The following is a 24407-nucleotide window of genomic DNA, read 5'->3' as shown; positions in this document are numbered from 1 at the left end:
TTTTGGGGGCTGAAAAATGACTCAAATGTCTGGCCATTGCTGTGACAGAAGACAGTATTCCGGAAAAGCTGTGGAGACCTTGTGAGCCACAGCTGGTTCCACCAGGCAGGTTTGTTCTGTTGGTTTTTTGTTTTTTGTTTTTTTCCCAATTTCCAAATGGAAAAAAACCACCTGCAGCGTTTCCTCTGTGTTCCCCAGCTTGCAAACACGGGAGGCTGGGCACAGGTCTGTGTGTCACGTATCTGTGAATTTCCAAGATAAGATTGGTTTGGTTCTTTCAAGAAGGTGGTATGACTTCTGCTTCATATAAATCCTGCAAAAGGAGCAAGTGGAGTTAGTGTGTATTAGGGTAGCTGTTCCCAGTGATCTTTGAAGGACCTTGTGAAATGTTACTGTTCCAAGATTACTTTTCCTGTTCTTGCTTCTGCTGTTCCTGAAAAACTGTTTTTTCATTTTAGTGACAGCTGTGACAGCCTTGAGAGTAAAACCAGAAATTATTGTGAAGTTGTAAGATTTTTTTACTGGAACTTACTTCCTTTAGTATATACTTTCTTTAGTTTTGTCTGTGGAGTGATAATTTAACTAAAAGTTTTAGCTTATGAATTAAAGTTTAAATATGTAATGTAATATTTTTCTACCAATTTATTTCTTATTGTAGTATCTGAATTAAAAAAACTTATTTCAGGGGCTGGTTAGATAGGAAAGGTATGTTTCACAGTGCTTAATCTGTCCTAGAAGATGAGCCTAGTGCCTTGTTACTGACCTTGCAATAGGAACTTCTTGGAGATAGAATAATGAAAAAGGGCCAGAAAAGGGTGTGGAAGGAGGTGGGAGAGAACTGCAAGTATACTTGGCATTCAGAAAAGTGCCAAATGGAAAAAAAACACATTTCTTTTCTGCTTTTGTTCTCCAGAAATGGAAAAGGGTGGAGGATAAGCAGTCAAGATGTGTAGGTGTTAAATTTCTCGTAGAAACAGTATTAAAGCTGCAAAACATTGTAGTGAATAAAAAGATAACTCTTAAAAGAAAAATATTTTCAAAAGAAAATCTGTTCAGGTAGTATACCCAAACTTATTTTGTATAAGCTTCAGAGCATTATTCTGTAATGTTTATTTTAACAAAACCGTTTCTTGTTTCATGTTGTGTAAGGAGAGCTGGATATCTGTCTACAGTGAAAATAGATAGTAAGAGAGTAGCCTTACAGAACTTGTGTGAATGTCTGCTGTGAGGAAAAACTTAGGTGCCTGTGCCCAGGTTTTGTCCACTTGTGGGCAGCCCTGCTTCTGAGGAGTGGTAGGGAGGAAGCCAAACAGTTTTAATCAGCTCTCTGATATCTCTGCTGTGCTGCTGAGTGCACTGATCACACACTGCTGCTGTTGACTCCATGGCTCTGTCTACTAACCCTGGTGTGCAATGGCTGATGCTCCCATCCCAAGAGTGTAAAATGCAGGCAGTCTTCAGATGGAAACGAATCCCTTGGCATTAAAAGATGGCTTGTGGTGGTCTTGTCACTGGCAAAGAAGCTGCATGCTTCACAGGACCATTCCAGGTGAACTTCCAGTTTGCAGGGAAGTGCAAAATACTTTGCCAGGATGTGCAAAAATGAGTTTTCATTGAGAAGTGTATTGAGATTAGCTTGATAAAGTCTGTTCAGAGCCCTCATGCTGTTCTTTGTAAGAGGCCTGATATTGCCATAGAAGAAATTTGCTCGTGTTGGTATTGGAGACAAGCTGTTTCTATAATTTGGAGGTCTTCTTGTTTCAATGGCTTCAGGCTTAAAATATAGAGGATTTTCCTTTGTTTGATGGTACTGTGGTACACCCTTCTTCCTCTTCTGAGGATTTCAGTGGAGTATTTTGGAAATATCCTGAGTTCAGGAAAGCATGCACAAATCAGTTAGCATTCTGTATCTATTTTCTCAAGGTTCCTTATGTCTGCTAATTGTTGGTTAGCTTTTAGCATGTCAAGACTGTAGCAAATTCTTGACAAATGGAACAAAAATAACTGCCTTAAGGGATTCTCTTTTTGTAATCTTTCTGTGCCTGATTAGAGCATTGACATTTAAGCAGTCAGTCCTTCAAGGACTGATCATTAATAAGCCTCCAATGATGGTCCACTTGGTCTGGAGGGAAGGTATTTGTGGTGATGTGTTACATTGCAGGCACATACAGTTTGGCCTTTTGGCAAAATATGAATTCCTATCAAGAGAGTTCCAGAGCTGTTGTAATGTTTTTCACTTTGGCAGTTACTTGAAGGAGCTGAGGAGCGAGGTCTGTCATTGTAAACTGTATCATGGGTTTAGTATTGAAAGATGATGGTACTGCTTTTGTTGCACTTCAGTTTTGGGAGCTTTATGATGCTCTTGGCATAAAGGTTTGGCATGCCAATGGCCGCTTGATACTGTGGGGAGGTGGTTATACTTAAATCTGATTTACTTGATCCTACATTTTCAGGGTTTTTTGTAACATGTCCAACCTCCAGTAGGCTGTTTTGATTTGGCTGAGTTAAATTGTTCTTTCCAAGTGTTGCAGAAGTTTCTGTTCCTGTTTCCCATTTTAAGTAGGAAGGATACCAGCAGTCCTATGTCAGACAGCTGACCTTCTGTCAAACTCATTTACTGCTTCCCTTGTGTTGGATGGCAAGGCTTCCTTCAGCAAACTCCTCTATAGATGCCATTATAGGTCTCTTCCAAGGTGCTTGTCAAAGTTGTCTTGTTCTGGTTCTTCCAAACTGATTTGCAATTGGTACAGGGATTAAAAGGTATCATGCAGCTGATATGATCATTAGAAAATATCTCTTATCCTGCATATCTGGCCCACTGTTTCAGCCTGATTCCTGAGCCATTGGAGTACATTTCCTGAAGTCCACAACTCAAGAGAGAAACTTTCTTGTATTTTGTTTCCCCTCTGTTCACTTTAGGTAGAAGGCGATTATGGAGTGTAGACCTGTAGTTAACAGGTGCTTCATAACCTATCAGAGCTGGGTACAGCCATGTTTTTAAGAAAAACTGAGAATTTCTCTTGTGCTTAGTTAGGATCTCTCAAGTGCTGCAAATCTGGTTCTGTAAAACCTGGAGTCGTGGACTTCAGTGTTTAGGATGGTGAACAGTAATGTTGCTTTGATTTTTCCCAAGCTCTAGTTTGACTCTAGTCAAATGTTTTTATTAAATGTATTTTTATATAAAATATAATTACATAACTTTCACAGCTGTGAATGCTAATGTAATAAAGTGAGAAGCCTTACATAATGGGTCTTCCTTCCAACGCTTGGACTGAGTGTACTTGGCAAGTACAGCAGTGGACCAGCTGCCTGAGTGTGAGACTGAGACACTGAATGCACAGCTTTTCAAGAAAACACACAACAGAGGTGTCTTAATTTTCAGTGTAATTATGTAAAATGTCTGAGCTGCAATACTAGATCCTTCTGTTTCTCCTGCAGTTGTGGGGACTGCAATCTTGAGTGTGTATTTTCCATGACTGTAGTCATAGGCCAGACTGTCCAGAAATCGTGGTGGTTTAATATTTACTGCAGCATTCTGCTGCTGTGTCCAGACATTGCCTTTCATCACCCTATGTGGATCCTCTCTTTTAATGTGAGCTGATGAGTCAAAAGTTGGAGTATTAAAGGAAGGCATTTCATTGCTGCTTGTAAATCCAACTTTGCTCAGATTAAGTTTAAATTAGTTGGGTTTTGTTTTTTCATCTTCAGTAAATAATGATAGTCTCAGTGTCTTAAAACAGAAGTCTTTGTAGATAAGACCCTTCATTTGTTTAAAAGTGGTTTTGTTGTACTTCCATAGGGGCTGTGTTTGGCTAACACTGGAAGAGCAAGAGGTTGGAGGAATCTCTGGTGTGGTGCATTACAAATTGTGTTGATCATGGTTTCCTAGGAATGAGACAGGTGATAGAATTGGCTTGTTTTGGTTTTGTAGTTAAAGCTGGTTGTAACCTCTGGAATTTTTGGTCTGCCTAAGGATTGAATGGCTCATTGGAGAAGAGGTTTCCATATAATCTCATATACTACAGCCCAGCTGAAGGAGCCCGTGTCTCATGTGTTATCAATTAGTACCTGTTTAATTTAGTATGGAGGTGGAAGAGACAGTTCCTTGGCAATTTGTCTGTATTTCTGTGGATATTTAATCCTGAAGTTTGTTGCACTTTGTGAAGCTGGGTTACCTGGTAGGTAGGCTGCAGGATTTGGAGCTAGAAATTCTTGACTAAGAATATTATCTTACGGTTGATTCAGTCTCTTAACAGTATGCTTGTTTCGTTGTTCCTCCTAATGTTGAAGTTGTTAATTTTCTTAATTAGAACTATTTCCTTTGTAACATTATGCATCAGTGATCAGTATAATGACTAGGAAAGTGCACAGGTATCTGTACCGCTCACATTTATTTAATTTGATTTCGAACTTGAAGCCTGTCAACCGAGGTAGATGAATATGCGTATGTATACAACTCCTCAGTTTGGATCTGTAAGGCACAGGTATTGCTGAGAAATATAAAAGTAGATGTTAAAGTGGCAGAACATCAGTTCCTAGAGTTCTGCTGTGGTGGTTTCCATTCAAATGTTGCAGTGGGGTAAATCTGGATAATTTCTTTGCTGTGAGCAAAGATGTGGAGAGGTACTGATTAATCCTTTTTTTTGATGAGGGATATGTTTGCCACTTTATGGACACAATGAACACAGGCATGTTAACCTTTCCCAACATGAGAGGATATTGTAGTAGTTGAAGTATTAGTAAAGTTTGTGGGAATCTATATTCAGATAATTTAGACTCTTAAGAAATACTGCCTCCTGTACATTGCAGTAACTTTCTTGGATTACTCTATTTGCTAGTGCTTGGGTATCCTGATCTTAGGATGCAGAAGGAATTACTGGTGAACGTATTACTGCTGTGACAGCCACAGCTGGTCTGATGCTGCACAGATAAATTTGGCTATAACAGAACCTTAATTTGGCTAGCTGAGTTTGTTAAAGAGTAGAAGTAAACAAGTCCCCAGGTGAGACAATGATAGGTTAGGTTTGAACTCAAACCAAGGACTCGTGACTGCAGACATCTAACTGGCCAGTAAGCTGAGCGGTGTTAAGACCCCGACCAGTTGAATGTTCAAGCATGAGAATTTTGACCCCCCTATAAAAGGGAGTGTCCATAAATAAATATTAGCTGTTGTTGCATGACCTTTGGTGTGTTCAGTTGTGAGCCTGTCTCCAAAGCTGCAACCAAACATAATAACTGCTGTCCACTACAGCGCTACTTCATAGTTCATAGTGTCATTATTATGGGAGTTAAGTAGCTGCAAGTTGATTCTTTTTTTTTCCTTCAGTGGCTTTATTGAAAAAGACTGTAGGGAGAGCATTACATTTGTGTGATATTTTATTCTCCAGTTATAATCTCATCATTTTCTTCCTGTTTTACTGATGAACCAAAACATTTTTAGGCAATTAATAGAGCTTTATTCCTCTCCCTTACCTAGACTGAGTGGGTGATTTAAATTACAATATTGATAAAGATCTCATTTTGCCTTCACTATTATTTATTTAGTAGGACTTAGTTTCCAGACAGACATGATCTTTGCTTGCTTAAATTCACAAAGAAGTAAGAAATTACATACAGAAAAATTGTAAATGTGCCATTAGAAAAAGAACAATATTCTTATCCATTTGTATAAAATTCTGATGATCAATGTGATGGAAAAAAGCTACAGTAACGTGCTCTTATTGTATCTTTCAGTCCTTCTCTGTGTGAGATAGCTAAGTTATAACATTCACTTGCTGCAAAGGTACACGGGACAAAGCACGATGAAAACTTTGGCAATGGAGTGTTTATATGTTGAATATGAGCCAGCAGTTGCTAGTCCAAGAGGGAGGAAAGAGAACAAGAACTAGAGCGTTTTCTGCAGGAAGAGCAAAGTCGTGTAGGTAACAACTCAGATTTTTAACAGCTGCACTTATCCTCACTCCCAAGTTGTCACAATGGATAAGCATAGAACTGACCTTTGGATTTCATCTTCCACCTCCTCTCTCCTCATCCCCAGGTTTCTGTACTAAATTTCTTATTTAATAAGAATGTGCTTTTTTTTCTCCTAAATGTTTCAGTGTTCTGACCTTTCCTACCACAATTCCTTCTTTTTTTAAAAAGAAATTTCAGATGTTGACACTTCCCTCTGAAAAGAGCAAGGAGTTTCTTTGTGAATCAGAGGAGCTGATATTCTTGCAGTTACGGCCAAAAGGTTTTAACTGAAATATTGCTATTTGATGGATGCTTATCCTCTGGAAGGGAGGTAGGTAATTCTGACAAGTGGTCAGCTGCTTGACTAGCAAAGTCTTGGTTGAACTGGAAGCCACCCGTTTTTTTGGTGGATTTTAGGTGATTTTTCAAGAGCCTGGGTTAGGAGGCTGATTTTACGATCTTTCTATTATTTAAAATTGTTCGGTATAAAGTCTTGCTCTTTGATAGGGGATAGTTTTGTGTATTCTGTGCTTCCCATCCTGTTGAACTTCAGGAGCTCAGGGTTTTTGAGGCAGCTTGCTTTTCTATTATCAGCATATAAGTTTGAAAGATATTTTAAAATTAAGTAATGTATGTCAGGGAGCTTTATGGTAATGTTTTGGTTGAAGGTACTTTTTCATGGCTGTACTTTTATTCTTAATTGTGAAAAAAGGCTGAATGATGCTTCAGATACTTAAAATTCTCTATGAGCTGCTTGCTTCGAAGCAGTGGCGTCTGTTGTTCTGTCTCTCCATTTCAGGGCCCTTGCAATTTTAGTCTGCAAAATCAGCTTTTCCAAAGGAAGTTCTTTTCTCTGGCAAAGTCAGGCTTCTAAAACTGCTGACTCTGTGATGAAACAGCAGTAAAAATAATATAAAATTTCCCCTCCCTCATTCCTTTAAATGTTTTTCTTTCTACCAAAGTCCTATATCAACATAATCCAGGGTTCTGAGGTGGAAGGTGTTTATCTGAATTGGGTGTGGGGAGTCATTGGTGAGTAGAGAAACTTTTGGCTGTATTTTCATGTAGAAAGACTTCAGTTATTGTGCTTTTAGAAGTACGCCACTGAATTGAGGTATTTTCAGTCCATCAGAAAGCTATAATAGTGGTTCTCAAGTCTCTGTATTTAAACATCTGGCTTTTCCAAATTTTCTTAAGGATAGTTTGATTCTTAGGAGTGCAAGTTTGTGCCTGTAGCCATGTGCATGTAATAACAAAATATTAGAAAATAATATATAAGGAAACTATTTGCCCCATTGAGGGACTTCTTACTTTTCCACAAAAAATAAGATAAAAATCCAAGTGTGCAAACTATATTTCTTACTATCTGCAAAAATAAGAGCCAGATTTCAGTTTTCTGTTTGTGGCTATATCATTATTAATGGATGCTGTCAATGGGAATTGCTTCCTGGATTTACAAGAGTGAAATTAAATCTCTTTCAGTCTCTTTTCTCCTGTATAAAGATACTATAATAATTAGACTGACTCTTCCTCATTTGGAAAAACTAGTATCTGGTCATTTGAATAGGTAAATGGGAAGTTAGGAGTTTAGGGAGGAGTGCTCTATCATGGTCACTAGAAGATCCATAGTTGTCTGATGGACATAGGCTCCAGGAGTTTGAGGACCTCTGAAAGATCTAAAAAGAAGATTTCAAGTTCTTTGTCATTTGAAACTGTTTAACTTACTTATGAAATATATACCATTTTTTCTGAATAATGGAATATAGTTCTGAAGTAGTTGAACCAATTTATTGTATACAAATATTACTGTGTGTGGTCTCAGGCAGCGATGTAAGATCATGCAGGTGTTTGCTGTTGTGTTCTATGAAAGATCCTTTAATTGGGCTTTTTGAATTAGTGGTGTTTCCTTCATGGAATGATGTGGTTTCACTCCTTAGGAGTGCTGCTTAAACTCTGTCATTCTCTGCAAGACACTTTAATGTCCCTCATTCATAACATTTTCATTTGTCTGACTGACTAATCCATCCTTTCTCTTCCCTAATAGTGTCTCAGTTCTTGTATTTAATTTTTATTTTTGTTTTTAAGTTGCCTCCAGCTACGTAGGAGGCTGCTTTAAAGGGAATTGTTACTTTAAGTGAAGAGCCCTGAACTGACATTCTATTGCATCACTTGCATTTTTATTGAAGTCCAACATCTGTACCACTGAACAAGAAGAGTAAATAAGTTAAGATGGAGGAGTTGCTTTCCAGTTCATGTCATCATCTCCCTTTTAGTTTAGGAGCTGTATACTCTGTTACACATGTTTGAGGATTTTTCTGCTCCTCCCACAAGTTTTGGGGGTAGCTGACAATGTGTAGGGTGGGCTTCTTGAACTACCATCACTGAAGTTGGTGAATTTGCTCTGTAGATAGCTGAATGTGTAAAATATGGATCAGAGAACTACAGCATGTTTCTGTGTTTTTGTTTCTGGTATTACATTATCAGGAAAGAATTTGGGAGTACTATTTTTAAATTGGCCTTAAACAGAAACTAAAGGAAACAGTATGAATTTCAACCTTACATGAAGCAACAGGAAGGGAAGCAATGAAAACCATAAATCATGCTGAGTAACATTTCCTCTCTTCTGCTACACTCCCCCCCCCTGCTCCCCCAGGGTGACAAAGTCTTTATTGACCCTGACAGGATTCCTAATAAAAGCTACATTCAATCTGGATATGGAGCCTGCTGAATCACTGAGAAGCAAGTAATGGCATCGGGCTGGAGGGAGCCTCCCACTTAGAGCTTACACAGCTTGTGCTCTGTGCTCCAAGAATCACCTCTGTTGGCTTTACTGAAATCTAGGCACTTTAAATAACAACTTTATTACAGAGAAATTCAGACGCTGTCCAAGACGCTATTAAAATCCTTGTCCTGATACCAAGTGAGTGCTTGATTCTGCTGGAGTTTGTTTCCAGCTTTGTTTCTGCTCAGAGCACTGAAAAGGGAGAAGCTAAGCAGCGCACAAACAGGAAGGTACCTTTCAACCATGCAGCTTCTTTCCCTGGAGGATTTTGTACCTGTCTTTCTGAATGCCAGTGGAATTTGGGAAGCTGTTGTCATATGAGTTAACTGTTGGTTAAAAGGTAGAAATGTGTCTATTTCTTTTAAAGTATATTCTCAGTAATGTGGCTGGATCTCTAACATATTTTTAGAGAATATTTTGTTTGCTCTGAAACATATAAGATATGCATCCTGCCAGCTGTCTTAGCGTGGAAAAAAAATGGATGCAAAATCCTATCAGTCATCCTTTGTGCTTCTGTAGAAGCAGGTTCTTGTGTGTGACCCAGTGAATCCTGGATGGCTCAGCAGCCTGCATGGGCTGGGTGTGGGGAGCCTTGAGTGAGCCAAGCATATTTTCTTGCAACAGGAATTTAATGTGTTTGGGGTGGATTGAGAGACAGGTTTTGTGCAGCTCTTTAGGACAGGTTTGCATGTGAGATCAATCTGTCTGGAACTTGCTGACACAGCTGGTTTTACATGCAGCTCTGAAGTGCTGGTGCTGTGGTGCAGGTTTCTGGTCTTTTCTCATTCCCTGAGCAAAACTCTGGACTGACTGAATAATACTTGCCAGTCTATTTTCTTTGGAACTCCTTGTTTCAGGTTCAGTGTGGATCTAAGGTATCTACAAAGCTTAGGCTCGCTGGGATTTGGGAGCATCCCGGAGTCCTGGCCCTGCTGCAGTGAGCAGCTGTCCCACGGCCAGTGCTGGTGACCTGAGGTTGAACACAGCTGTTCTGGGACTGGCTCTGCCTGCTGGCATGAGTGACATAACATGGCAGGCAGTGCTGAAAGGGGTCTGTGGGCATTTATTGCTTCCTCAGCATCCCTAATACCTGATTGCAATTACTGAGATTGTCTCTGTGTGAGAGTAATCAAAAGAATGAGGTTATTTCAGAAGAATTTATTTTCCTTAGAAATAGACCAGATTTCCTGTTTAGTGTTTAATAATAATACTAGTAATAATATGTTACTGGAACACCTGGCTGGAGTCGCATAAAGTGTAGCATTAGTGTTTTGTATTGTGTATTTCAGTGGCCAAGTTGCTTTTGATGCAATCATTCCATCCTTGTTTCAGAGTTCTTGTTTTTTTGGGTTTTTTTCACTCCTTCTACATCCTTTAAACACTGCAGAAGGATTTGTCTTGGACCTTGTTGTGGACTTAAATCTGGATGCAGCATGTGAATTTACAGTTGTGCTGGCTGGAATTGTTGGTTGGGAAACTTTGCGGTCAGAACTCCATGTTTGAGGCCACTGTTCCACTGGAGCCTTAATTCCAAGCTTTGTAAAGATGCTTCTTGGATTAAAGGCCAGAGATAGCGTGAGAAAAGAGGGTGAAGCAAAAGGAAACAATACCTACTTGCAAATTTTGCTCATCATTGGTGTTCCTGCACTGTGCTGCTTGTTCAGAAGCATCCAGATTTTTGTCATATTTTAAAAAGATGCCAATAGTGAAACTTCAGGATGACCAGCACTTCCTCAGCAACTTTGAGTTTGGATTATATTCTCCTGGTGATTTTTTCTGGCTAACTGTACCTTTTTATTTTAAAAAGTTACGTCTTAACAGTTAAAGTAATATTTCACCATCCTTGCAAAAAAAATAGGAGCAAAATATTTTCAGATAAATGGATGATGGTGGTAGTTAGCTGGTTACTTTTGTGTAGTGACTTTTTTGTTGATGCTTCTTTTGTTTTCCCCTCTTATGGTATCTCTGAGAGTTAGCATCTGGCAGGGAAAATGAGAAGTGGTCTGGGTATTGAGGTGGCTCACTTCTAGCTATGTTGGGATGAGGATGTTACTGTGAAAGAATATATATTTATATAACATGATGTTGTTACTAAAATCTGTGTTTTCATACCAAACTCATACCTTTGGTTTAGCAGCTGCATAAGCTTTTTGCTGGAAGAATGTGTGTGCTGGAGATGATAAAAACTGGTGCTGAAGGAAGCTGAGGCTACTGGTGACCATGCTCTTGTGATAACAGCGCCATCCACAGAGCCATCCCTTGGTTTCTGCAGTGCTGCTGAGGCACACGCTGTTTTATACAATGTATTCTGTCATGGGAAGAATTTGAAGACACAGATGTCCTCTGCTTTCTTTAAACACGTCTGCTGTGTGAACTGGAGGCAAAGAATGATCCATCCTGGGCAGCTTGGTGCAGGATCACTGTGGTCATGGTGTTCGTGTTTCCTCTCCATGGTACAGAAAATCGCCTTTCTAACAGAATTAACAACTGCCTGATTACTCTTTTCCCAGTTTCCCATCTTCCCTTGAATTGCTGGAACCACAGTTTTAGCTAGTTGGATAGATAATGTGAGTTACTTTCTCTGTAAATAACCTTAGTCAAAGTTGTTTTTTGTCAAAGATTGAAGAATCTGTTGTGGGCATATGTCTTGGTTTGAAAAGACAGGTATCTGCTTAAAAAAAAAAAGTAAATTCCCCCCCCCCCCAAATTATTATAATCTTGAAATCAAGGTGCTCTCAGGCAAAGATATGGGAATAAGAATAACAGTTCTTTACTAAGGAAATTAAAATAAAAATGCAGTAGTTAAAAAAATCCAAAACTCCAACAAAAAAAGCCCAACCCACTGGCAGAATGCAGCCTGACACCCTGTTGGTCAGGGTGTTGGTAGCAGTCCAGTTAAATGGTGGCTGCAGTCCTCCTGGAGTGACAGATGTGGTTCTGTTGCAGCAGTGATCCTGTAGAAGGGTGTAGTTTTCCACTGAAGGTCCAGTGGTGTAGATGGGTCTGGTCTTTCCTCTGGGAATCCATTGGAGAAAGGCTGCCTGTGTTGTTCTTTGATTATATCCAGGTAGGAATACTGGGCTCCTCCCCCTGGGTGGAGCATCTCCCAATGGGATGTTATAATTTTATCAGTTGTGCAGTGAGACAATGTCCCACTAACAGCAAATATCCCCCTGGAGGGAGCATAGGTCATGGAAGAGATAAAGAACACTGCCACAGCTGGTTTTAACAGATGGTAATAGAATACATACTTCTGGTTGCATCTTGCACTGCAACCCAAGACAGCATAGCATTTGCAGGTAGATCCTGTGCTTCAGTTTCAGCTATTGTTTCAGCTGATGAAAAGCTCTGAAGAAAAGATTGCAAAATAAAATCATAGTGACCTTGTTGTTTAGTTTAGAGCATGTGGAATTGTTTCATCAATAGTTGTGTCTTGGTTGGATTCTGACAGAAAAAAGTAAGTAAAGAGATTATAAGGAAGGCTATGGAAAGGGGCTGTAAAATTCCAGCAGATGTTTTGTGTTCTGCTGATATGATGCTGAATGTTGCCCTTTGGCATAAATCTTCGTAATGAGTTTTGGAAAGTATCTGTGGAAATGATCTCTACCCTTTGTACTGAGGTTATGTGCTTATCCACTGTTTATAACTGCTGCAGTGAAATAAATCTGTTTAAAAAAAAAAATCTGAAAAACATATTAGAAGCTATTGTAAGCTATGAGTTGGGGAAACAAATGCTTTCAGCTCTGTTGGAAGAGGATTTTTGGGAGCGTGGTGCAGCTGGACTTCCGCCTCAGTCCACGAGGTGGCCACAGCTCCTGCCCATGTCCAGCCATCCTTGGATTAATTGATGTTCCTTGCTGGCAAAAATATAGAATGAGACTCTAAATATAGTACGTCAAATGTAATTTCAGTGCTATTTTAAGCACTTAGTCTGAAACTAGTTGGAAGTATTGAAGAAAACGTGACAAACTGTGACTTATAGGTAATTTTAATTTAATCGGGAAAAACTGGGATATATGCACCACATGTACTATACCCTTCCATGTTAGAATCTGAAGTGGCATGTGAAGGAGAGGAGGAATTCTACCTGGTTGTATCTATTTAAGCAAGCAGAAAAGGCTTTTTCACCAGGACATGGAAAACACATTGCTTGGGTACATTTGAGGTACTGGTAGAAAAAGGCACCTCGCAGCCCTGACCAGGAGATTGCTGAGTTAGTTCTTTTGCTCAGTGGCACCCAGAATCACCTCCTCTGTGTGACTAGGAGAGGGGTTTGCTTTAAAAATCGTATTTTTAGGGAAAGCATTACAGATCCTGTTTTAAAACCACCTATAGAAGCTGTGTGAGTAGCTAATGTGTTTAGCTTGTTGATGTGTCACCTGGCTGGCTAGTGAACTACATTTATCATGAAGTTTATTACCTTTATCAACATTAGAGCATTATTAGTGAGCAGTGTAAGTTAAATGCCTTCTGCTGTGTGAGGGAATAGGAACCTTTGCATTCCTGTTGCTGTGCTCTGCTCAGCTGTTCTCTCTGCTGCTGTTCATCTCAACAGATGAGGTTGGAGTTGGGGGATGCTTTCCAGACATGTATCCCTTTGAGCAAATGTTTATCTCTGTGATTTACCAACTGTTTGTTCACCAAGCATCTCAGTGGACCAGTACAGCACTGTTATAGTCCTGTGTGTTGCAGGTGGAGTGCAGGAGTCAGTCCAGGCTGAGTGAACTTTCAAAGGGGCTGCATTCTGGGAAGTTGCAGAGAATAATTTACAAGTCAGGATGTGGTTGGTCATTTTTCTTATGCAGAAGTTAAAAACTTTGTGATTAAAGGGGGAACACAGGCTTACAGTTTTCTGTAACTCATAACTACAGAACTGCTTATCTATTCAAGATATTGTTACATCTTAGTCTCAGTTATGTAAAAAAGTACTGGAAAACAGGAAAACCTATATAGGCACAATGTTATAAAGACTTAAAAAAATCAGCTTTAATTTTAATACAAAATACTGATTCTTTCCTAGCTGGTCAACTTTTACAGGAGTTGTGAGTATCCTTCTTTTGGCCTAGGAGAGTCAAATATTAACTGCTAAGCCACTGTATGGTCTGTATATATAGTTGCTGCATTTCTGTGCCTAATGCTTTCTGGTGGAGAAGTTGAGGTAGTTCTCTGGTCAGACACAGGGAAAGCTCAGTAATTGAACTGTTGTTTACCTGAAATGACCCTTTGGCTGCCAGGTGCCCACCTCTGGCAAGCTGTGGTGTGTTTGAAGTGTATCCATAGCTAGTGCTTCTGGATGGTTTCACTAATAAAATCATGTTTGTGGCAGCTTGGAGGATTAAAATGAGATTGGACTGTGTGAAATGAGTGCTTTGTAAATCTGTTACAAATTCAGGCCTTCTGTTTAATTTTCATGGGATTTAGTAATGACATTTAGAAAAAGAATCAGAGTTTTATTTGTTTTATGTGGTCTGCTATTATTTCTGACCTTTCATTTGATGTAACAGTCCATATCAGTTGTATTGCTAAACATGGACTATGAAATCAAAAAACTTTTCTGAAGTAAATCCACTGTAAATTCTGAGGCCAGCATAAATGTTGATTTATCTTTTGTAAACACTGGATAAATGCAGCACTTGAAAATTCAGAACATACCTTCCAAGGCCAAGCTGGAGAGACTGCCCTGTGGTGTATAATGATTTTGTTATGTGTGTATTTGACTCTAGCAGCCCACCTGTTCAGGACAGTAAATTAAGTGATGAATAGCCCTAGTGAGCTGTTCCCTGCCATGTGGTCTGCATCATCAGCACAGATATTTTTGTGACTGTAGAGGACTGTCTGGTGAGAAGTTTAAACAGCTGTATTACAGCTTCTATGTAAAGTCCAGTTTATAAAGTGAAATAATCTTCATGTTTTGATATTTTTGTTTCTGTGTTTGCTAGGGGATGACATTGATGTGATGCTGACTAGTGCTAGTAGGAGTGAGAGACCTCTAAAGCTTTATTGTTTTCATCTTTGCCAAAGAGTATTTTGAGGTACTTTTTGATGTTCCCACCAGACACGGACTGGGCTGAGCAAGAGAGGCCGTAGGATGGTGTTGTTTGTAGTGGGCCTGCCAGCTAGGTCTGTGGTGGACATGAAAAAGTTTTTTCTCTCTAAATATAACCCCTTTGCTATGTAAAGGTACTCTGGTGGTTCTCTGCATCCTACATAGTGGCTTAGGTTTTCACAATTTTGAAAAATTCCTTTTTTAAAGAGATCGTAGAAAGTTTCAACAATTTTTGACCTTGGGTGAATAGGAGTGCTCTATTTGTCTTATTCCATATGTTGCTTGCTGCTGTATCCATTCACATAAATAATATTTTCCGAGATATTTTTAATAGATCTTTTTTTTCAGGTGCATTTCAGTGTTTATGCATCAGTTGCACTTCACTATTTTCACTTTTACAGCTCAAGTGTAGACAGGATTCTTCAAGTCTGTGTGTGTCCTGACCTACATATTAATCTGGGCTTTGTACAATTCTGTGTAATTTACTGCAGAATCTGAAAAGTAACACTGAGTGATTAGATGTGAATGAAATTGCTTAACTTGTTGGTTTGTTTTTTTTTAGGACTTGAATACTATATATTCTTTCCTTCATGGACTGGACATACTATCACATTTCAGGGAACATCAGCTAAGGTGAAGTAGGCTGCATTTTGTTTTTATTAGCACACTTACATCTATGACTTTTTTGTGGAGATGAGCAGAGCTTTTGTCTTGCCTGCAATTTGGGGTTGGCAGAGCATTAGCCAAATCTATTGCTGAGTTAAGTCACTGCAATAATGGGGCACAGAATCTAAACTAATTAGCTTCTCTAAGAAGGAAGGCAGAGCTTACTCCCATTTGCCTACAAAGGGTAAATTATAAAAATACTAGACAGTGCCCTGTCTTAACTCCAGATTACAAAAGCTTTTCAATGCTTCAGACATTCAGATGTTCTCAGAATCCATAAAATGGAAGGCTAACAAAGCACAAAAAGTACTTTGGAAGTATTTTAGTTCTTTCATTTCTGTTGCTATGGGTAATTCCAATGTGTGGGAGTGATTTAAACACTTGGAAAACATGCTGTATATTATATATTTAGATGATGAAGAACACAGTAATAATTTGTATTTTCCAGTTAAGCACATCCTTTGTTTAAAACAAAACAAGTAGTTGAATTTGAGGTCTTAGAGCCTGAAAGTGATTCTACTGAAATGCGGTGATTAATGGCTTATGATCTTTGTGGATTAAAATTGAGTTTAAACTTCTCCTCCTCTTCCCTCAGAATAATGTCGTCAAGTGCCCGCTATGAGAGGTACAAGGGGAACCAGGTTCTCTTTTGGTGAGTACAAAGCACTTGTTGGAGTTCTTCAGCAGAATTGTGAGCAAGCCCAGTGTTCCGCATGTTGTCATACATCATTTGCTTTTCTGTCATTGTCAATAATTGGTTAAAAGCTTTGGCAGAGGCGGTTGTAGCAGTACTACAGTGTTGATGTTTGAGCGGTGCCCATGACTTCCCAGCCCGTCTCGCAGGGCCAGCAGAGCGGGGTGTATGTGTTTATCAGTGACAGGAGGTGACTGAAAGGTGGGCAGTGTCCCCTCTGCAGTCGAGGGAGCCATGGTGACACTCGGTAGATGGCGCTGTATCCATGGCTCCTTGTCGCAGCAGCCTGCACTGGAGAGGGATGGAGCTCAAACACCATCACTTGACATTGCAAAAATTAATATTTTAGCTTACGGTTCTCTAGGGCCTTGCTGAGAGCCAAATATACTTTTATTTTCCTCATATTTTAATATTGCTTATGGCATATTTATCATGTCACAGCTAGTCCTAGTTTATGTATAAGGCACAGCTTCCAGCACATGAGTCTAAATGAGATGCCACCTGCTAGTTGGTGTAGTGGGTATGTGTGACACACACCTGCTGCAGTAGCAGGTCAGTGTCTATGTGTGGGGTTGTGTGCTGTCCTGTATTTATAGCTTTCATGTATACTTTCACTCGAATAAAATGTTTTCTCTAAAAATTTCATTTTAATAAAGTAAATTTTTAAGCTGCGTTAAATGGCAAAATGTAAAGTATAAGAAACATTTTTTACGTGAATATTTAAAAAAAAAAATGTGGTCCAGTTGAAGTTCCCAGGTTCTTACATATTGAGCTGGTAGAAGGATAAATCATTATTTTACTACAATAATATTTTGGATAACGTAATTCTAAGGTGCTGTAAGGAAAAGTACATATCAGTGATTTCTTTTCTTACAGCTCAGAAACTATTGCAAGATGCTGGTATATCCTGCTTTCTGGATCTGTGCTCATGAAGGATTCAATGTTTTTGCCACCTTGCAGGTATGTAAAATAATTGAGTTATTGTTGTTATTTAAGGCAATTCTAAAAAAAATAAATGCTTCCTATGTATTTGTGTTACTGTAGTTTTAAAATAATTTTAAAATAATTTCATAATTTTGTTATAATAAAGTTTGATAGTGAAAGAAGTGTCCTGCCAATTCAGTTTAAATTTTCTCACGTTCTTTTTCTGCACGTTGAAATTTCTTTGTGAAATACTGCACTCAATCTAGTTCGGCTTTTTAAGTTTATAAGAGAATTTGTAGTCAGCTTATTACCTTGGGGTCTCTTTGAATAACTTGTGCTGTGTGACTGTTCTGGATAGAATTCCCTGTTGCAAAAATACAACTGCAGATCACATAGCTTCTGCCATTTGGTCAGAGGCTGTATTTAATGGCACATAGGATTTTTATGTGAAGAAAGAAGGGGCCAACAGCATCAGCTGTGAAGAGCTTGTGCCAGGAGCCCATCTGTGTCTCTGGGTTAAGACACAGTGAACACTGACATACTTTCACTGAAGCACTTTATTAGAGTGGAGCTGAACTTGGGCAAGTAACACCCTGAGTACTCAGAGTGTAATACTCTGCTTGACCTTGTACATCACTTATTTTTATTTCACTATGTTTCACTTGACTCAGCATGAGCTGACTGTGAGTAGACAGACTTAACACCAAGTCCAGCTTAGAAACATTTCCATGTACTTGAATTTCATAGTAAGTACTAGTAAGAACATATAGGAATGAATTTTTCAACTCAGTTATAGGCTGGATATTAAACACTTAATGCTCCTTGAGTGATTGGATAATCCTTGAGGATAATAATCCTTGAGTGGTTGGAGGTCCTTGACTGAAATTGTCCAGAGAAGCTGTGGCTGCCCCATCCCTGGAAGTGTTCAAGGCCAGCTTGGACAGGGCTTGGAGCAGTCTTGTCTAGTGGAAAGTGTCCTTGCCTATGGCAGGGGAGTGGAACGAGATGTGCTTTAAGGTCCCTTTCAACCAAAGTCATACTATGATCAGTCAACTAAAAGTTCAGGAGTACCAGAAGCGAGGACATGACATGCTGGTGTTTGCATAAAAACTCTCTAAAATCATTGTTTTGCGAAACCTGGAGTAAGTCACTAAAAAGCACCATTGCCTGTAAGGTTTCTTGTGCCTTTAAAAAAAAAAAAAGGGCAAAATAGACCTGTTATAGTTAATTCACAAGATTACAGCTGTGTTTACTATGGATAATGAAGATGGTGAGAGGGTCAGAGAGTTCTGTTAGATGGAGCCACTGGCAGGTTATAGCTTATAAAGGGTGGTTCCCGGGATGTTCTTTCTCCTTGGGTGGTGAGATCATGTGGAAAGGAAGAGAATGGACTCCTGATAGATATCTAGGGTGTTCAGCTCACTTTCATTTTGTTTGAAATATAGTCATGTTTGTGCATTACATATAATTTTTTTTTTGTTGTTTTTTGGGTTTTTTTCCTTCAGTAGAGTGGGATAAATTTCAGTTACTTTCCCTGTTCTGAATACCATATCTGTCACATTTCTAGTTGAGGGAGCTGCAGCCACCAGACACAGGCTAATTTCATATGAAATAGTGCCTTGGATAAGTTAGAAGTATTCTTTCATAATTGTAATTAGCAGCATTTTAATTACATTAAAAGTAATACTTAATGTCACTCTTCATTCTTTGTTTTCAACCAAGTTCCTGATTATGTGCCTACAAAGAGTCATTCTGGAAGGAGGCTTAACTACACATCTGTAAGAAAGCTGTGCGGGATACTGCTTTATCTATGATTTTTTTTAATTTTCATGGTAGGGAAGTAGTGGGCAAGAGTAGGGAGTGAAATGAAAACCACACTTAAAGTATTCTGAGGCTGCTGAAGGGAATGGAAACATCCCTTCAGCCACTTGGATTTCTGATAGGTTTAGTGCTGCCCAGACATGGCATCAGATAAATCTTACCTTTTTGACTTGTTGAATGTGGTATAAATATATCAACATGTGAGCAGAGGTGGGTGAGGTTAAAGACAGGTGTCTTCTGCACAGGAGTGATGCAGGAGACTAATGATGGCTTTGAGTTGTCCAGAGGGTAAATGAAAGAGGACCACAGTGGAATCCTTAATGGGAGGAAGGTGGTTACTACCAAAGATGAGGAGTTAAGCTTTAATCTGGAGACCTAGAATTCTGAAAAGGTCAAGAGCCAAGTTGTTCTGGAAGTACTGGGTAGATGGAGGCATTATATAAAACAGATCATAGTTAGCAAATAGATTCTGGTTTGAAACTCAGTGCTTATGTACTTCATAACACCCCCTACGCCCCAGTTACCTCTTTGCCAGGTTGCTAATTTCAGCTTCATATTTGTCCTCTGGAACATTTGACAAACAGTTTGTCTTTAAAGAACTTCTGTACATTTTAGGGTTCTTTTCAGAGTACTGCAACAGTTTTTATAAAATAGTTTGCTTTGTAAAAGCAGGATATCAGTATTTCTCAATTAGAGGAAGCTCTTTTCCTGGGCAATAATGGGGTTTAAGGCCCCTTTTTCTTGTGAAATTGTTGCTTTCAATTTGTTTTATGTAGCAATCGTTTTTCAAAATTCAGCATTGCACTAGAAACTAACTGCCCAGTGACTTTTGTTTAACAATTATATAAGAAACTGCTGTTACAATTGATTGTTAGTGAGATCCTCGCAGTCTCCATAAATAATCTCTGCCACTGGAAGGTGGTTATGGTTTAATACTGTTTCCTAGTACATTCTCACAATAGTTGTCCTTTTTCTGTCATCTGCCCTGTGACTACCTTGATATATAGGAGGAGACTGTAGTAAACAACTGTAAATTAAACTGCTATCCTGCTTTTTGCATGCCCTCTTTTATCCATTGTCTATCAGAGCTTCAGGAAACCTTATTTTTTTTTTTCTGCAGAACTCTTTGAAATAAAATGTTCTATGGAATCCAACCTGAAAGAGGCTTAGCCCCTTGAAAACATAAGGAGATGGTCAGTTACCATTATTAACTTTGTCTATGTATTTGAATGAGTAAGGATGGAAACTGGGGCTCACTGTGCTTGAAAAAGGCTTTTTTATTGACTTGATGAACTTGTATTCAAGTTGTAATTCAGAAATTGGTTTAAATATTGGAGGAGTAAAACTTGCATCCAGTTTATGCAGGTTTTGCATTAATTGATTATTAGTGAGGAGGGAAGAAGCCACCCACAGAGATGATTTTTCTGGGACAGGTTCCTAAGAGCTTCCTCTGTGCCTAGGAAAAACCAATAGCTGGCTAGCTCTGGGAATTGACAGCCTATTGAACCATTTAGAAGCTAGGTCCGCCTCTGTGAGATTCACATTTTAGAGACAGGTAAGCCCGAGAAATCTCTCTGTTCTAGCTTTTGAAGAGGTAACTGGGTGCCAGTTGGGCACAGCTGGGCCAGGCCGGCCCCATGTGGCCCTGCCTGGCCGAGATTTTCTGTCCCCTGAGGGGTGGTGAGCGGGCTGCCGAGCCCGGGGCCTGTCTGGGTGCGTGGCTGGGGCCCCTTCCCAGCGGGGCTGGGCCCCTTCCCGGCACAGCCAGCCACTCCTTCTAGCGGCACCGCCGGGCCACGCTAAGCAGGGGCTGTATCGCCCCTGGGAACAGCCATGTGGCTGCGGTGGCTGTGGGCCGGGACTGTGCAGCTGCAGTCGGTGCATCCAGGACAGCGGCACATGGCTGTGGCTGCCTCAGCAGGGCTCGCGATGAACTTTGTTTAGTTGCTTTTAGCCAGCCGTGCTGCGGACAGAAGGACAAAACCAGCAGCAGCAGCTTTTCGTGTTGTCGGCACTCCGCATGAAGAAAAGCGCTGAGTGAAGGCAGCAGCCGGCACGGCTCACACGGTGTCAGCAAAATCCCCGTGAGCAGCAGCGAGAGGCACGGCAAGCCATCTCCCTGATCCCAGCCTGGATGAGATCAACGGTTCAGCGCTGCTGAACTCCATAAAAACTCTTTTAATTGATAGAACTTGAGAACAAATGAACCTACGAACACCAATTCTCTCTCGAATCAGGAAAATGAAAGGGTTAAGACATGTAAGGAAAACAACATGGGACACAAATCGGTAAAGAAGGAGTCAGATTCTAGTTAGGAGGAGATTGAGGAGATGCCTTGGTTTTGGGCTGAAATTCTCTTTCTAAGGCTATGGTGAAGATATATTTTTGATATATCAGACTTTGTTTTTTCCCTGTAATTCATGAAGTGCATGGGGGGGATGCAGCATTCACCCTCAGCCCATGAGAAAAGGGCACTTGTGCTGGAGTGTGTGGATGCTGAAAAGCTGTAATCCAATGAGAGACTTCAACTGGAGAGAAAGATGAGAAACTTTGCCCCAAGGATAGAAGAAGAAAAGCCAGAGATAAAAGAAGAGAACTTTCAGATTTTTATGCTAGAAGAGCTCATCCTTAAAATAGTACCCCATAAGTTGACATGGCCCATGAAAGCAACTTTGAGAAAGCTGCAAGGCATGGAAGGGACTTTGACACTGTAAACAGATGTTTTTTTCCTCAGGCAGCTGATTTGCTGTGACATTAAGCCACAGGAGAACTGTTTATTGTGGAGAAATCTCCATGGCATGGCGAGAGAAACTCCTCTCACTACAAGAACTGATGAAAGACTATTATAGAGGTGGTACCTGATTGAAAATCCCAGGTTTTGCCTCTACGTTGTCAGAGGGAAGGAAAGGTTGTGGGGAGGGGAGAAGTGTTCTGAAGGTTTTATTCTGGTTCTTATTATTCTTTTAGTTCTGTTAATAAAGTTTTCTTTATACCTTTTAAGTTTTGAGCCTGCTTTATCCTCCTCCTAATTCATATCTCGCAGCAGGAAATGAGTACATGCTTCTGGTGGGTGCACTGGCCGTTTTAGCCAGTGCTGAACCCACCCCACAGGTACAATAAATCTATTCAATATTCTGACACTGGCTCATAATGAGAGAAGCCCTGCAAGATTTTTAAGCTAAGAGGCAGATCAGTCAGTAATACCAGGTACAAAGATGGTATAATCTTGTTTGCCCTATTGCCTGGAGAATGGATTTTTTAATAGATTTGGCATAAGAGGAGAAGAATTTGCTTCTAACATGAAAGTGATGGCCAGAATAAAAGAACAGGATTGACAGATTTGTGGAAGGAAAATAATGTCAGCAAGTTAGAGGTTTTGTGTTAACTTCGCTTGTTAATGAAGAAAATTCATGTGAACAGGATATTTGAAGGAGATTACTCACAGCAAGGTTAGCCATAGGAGATATATCAAGGACCTGGAGGAACTTTTGAAGCCAATTATGTGGCTGATAGCCTCCTACAGCTGTGAGAATTGAACCTCTAAAGGAAAAATACAAACTCTTGAAACATTCAAGATGTAGTCTTACTAAAACAAACACTTCTCTTTTCCCAGTTCTTCCAAAATCTCCCAAGTGGAGATAATTGGAATCATTGTTCTGCTCATGTAGTGCATGTCTTGTCTAAAAACAATTATTTTTTTTTGTAATGGTCTCGTGGTTGTGTGATAGCTTTCCATGAGAGTTGTAGATGCATTAATGACTCAGTTAGCCATTTCTCTTTTCTTTAGTAAAAGGAGAGGACCCAAATGCTTAGATCAAGAAAATGGTCATAATGAAGGAGGAACTCCAGTTTTACATCCTGAGCAACAGCTTGGGTTGACATTATTATAGCTTGTTTTGTATTAGTATTTGTGAGTAACAATATTTTACTATATTTTGCAACTGACTATGACTGTTAAGAGTGTTTGTATCTATTCTGTGTGAAGTGCCAGAAACACAGAAATTAATGTGCTTTTCCAAAGACTGTTAGTGTTGGAAAGTAAGTATTTAAGTGAGATTAAAGATTTGCAATTTGAAGAATATAAAGATGAACAAAATGCCATGATTTAAATTTTGATATATGTAACTTTGTTCTCAAACATATTTGTACCTCAAATGCACCATCTAAAGTCAGATCAGTTTTGCTTCTGAAGCCTGTAGTGCTGCTTTCTGCAAATACTTGTGAATTTGTAGCATTTGCTGCAAAAGTAAACCAGTGGCTCAGAGCTTCTGTACCCCCAGCTTTTGCCAGTGTAAAGTATACTGGTCTTTTTGTCCCCTGATCCTTGATTTCCAGGTTTAACTTGAATACTGCTTCTGCTTAGACTGCATCTGCTTTATCCAAGCTCTGTTCCAGTGCTCCTCAAACTCTGCTCTTCCTCTTTCTCATCTCCATCCCAGTCCCAATGTCTGGAGTGTGAATAGTGTTTTTCCTCCCTCAGTTCCCACGATCTGGACCCATGTGTGCCAGCCACCTGTTGCCATACAATAAACCTAATTTCTGACAAACTGGCAGTTGCCAATAAGGTTCTGAATTGTGATAATTGTTGCCATAATTAGGATTTAAGTTTCTTACTGTGTGACTATAAATATTGCAGTCACAATACAATACTCTGAGTGTATGTTTGCTTCACACTGGAAAGCTCTTCCCAACTAACTGTTGTGGATTATTTTTTCTGCTCTCTTAAAGGAAGTTTCAGGCTTACATCCCTGTGCTTATCAAGTCTGAGAGATTCAGTACTCAGCCCAGGATAAAAGCAGTGGTTATTCGGTGCATTTGTGGCTCTGGGTGAGGTGATGTTTTCCCTGGATGTTTCTGTTAAGTGGTGGCTGTAACTTGCAGCATTGCCTGACAGCCATTAAGTGAAGCAACAACTGGGGAATGTTACGAATGAATGTATTTATAAAACTAATTAATTCAGATAGAGTTGTTCAGATGTAAATTCTTCTGGCAGAGCTAGTGCTGACATGAAAATATTCTGAAGGAAAAGGGAATGTGGATGAGAAGAGACAGCATGCTAGTGAGAAGCTGTGTCCTGATCTCCCTAAGTGCAGCACCTTGTATTGGGCTTGCGGATGTTGAGTAAGGGCTGGGAAGATGTTGCAGACCAAGAGTACATGGTGCATCTTATTTGATATAGACTAATCTTCTAAGAAAGTCAAAAAATGAAGAAAGACTGTTCAGACCTGTCAACTATATGGCCAAATAAACTTGTCTGTATTTCCCCTGCAGCAATAATTTCCTTTTGGTCTGTTCATAGTTCTTTACGGCATCAACCCTTTAGAAATTTTATGGACTGCAGTGGATGCTGATTGTGCCACAGAAAGTTTTTTAGGTTTTTTTTTTTTTTTTACTACTAAAGTGCAAGAGAAAGGAAATGGGAAGGAGTCACGTATGGTTTGTTTATAAGTACAATTTTACTAAGACTTTGTTAATCCCATTATCTGGAATAGCTGGAAAGCTGCACAGAAAGTGGTAGGTGA

The 24407-nt window shown here is 39.6% G+C and overlaps 1 protein-coding gene across 14 annotated transcripts in view; it reads left to right on the top strand.

Annotated features, from left to right (window-relative positions):
* Positions 1-24407, top strand: part of RAPGEF6 (Rap guanine nucleotide exchange factor 6) — a 124009-nt gene that overhangs the window by 10713 nt on the left and 88889 nt on the right. For all 14 annotated transcript variants that reach the window (XM_014253127.2, XM_014253130.2, XM_014253126.2 and 11 more), the window contains exons 2-4: positions 15343-15413; positions 16042-16098; positions 17017-17100. In XM_014253127.2, coding sequence (XP_014108602.1) covers positions 15343-15413; positions 16042-16098; positions 17017-17100 — 212 coding nt within the window. The remainder of the gene's footprint in view (positions 1-15342; positions 15414-16041; positions 16099-17016; positions 17101-24407) is intronic.

The sequence above is a fragment of the Pseudopodoces humilis genome, chromosome 17 (assembly GCF_049639895.1).
Source record: "Pseudopodoces humilis isolate 2021_Gansu_Grassland_sample_001 chromosome 17, ASM4963989v1, whole genome shotgun sequence".
Classification (NCBI taxonomy): domain Eukaryota; kingdom Metazoa; phylum Chordata; class Aves; order Passeriformes; family Paridae; genus Pseudopodoces; species Pseudopodoces humilis.
This window is presented reverse-complemented; position numbering and strand designations above follow the sequence as displayed.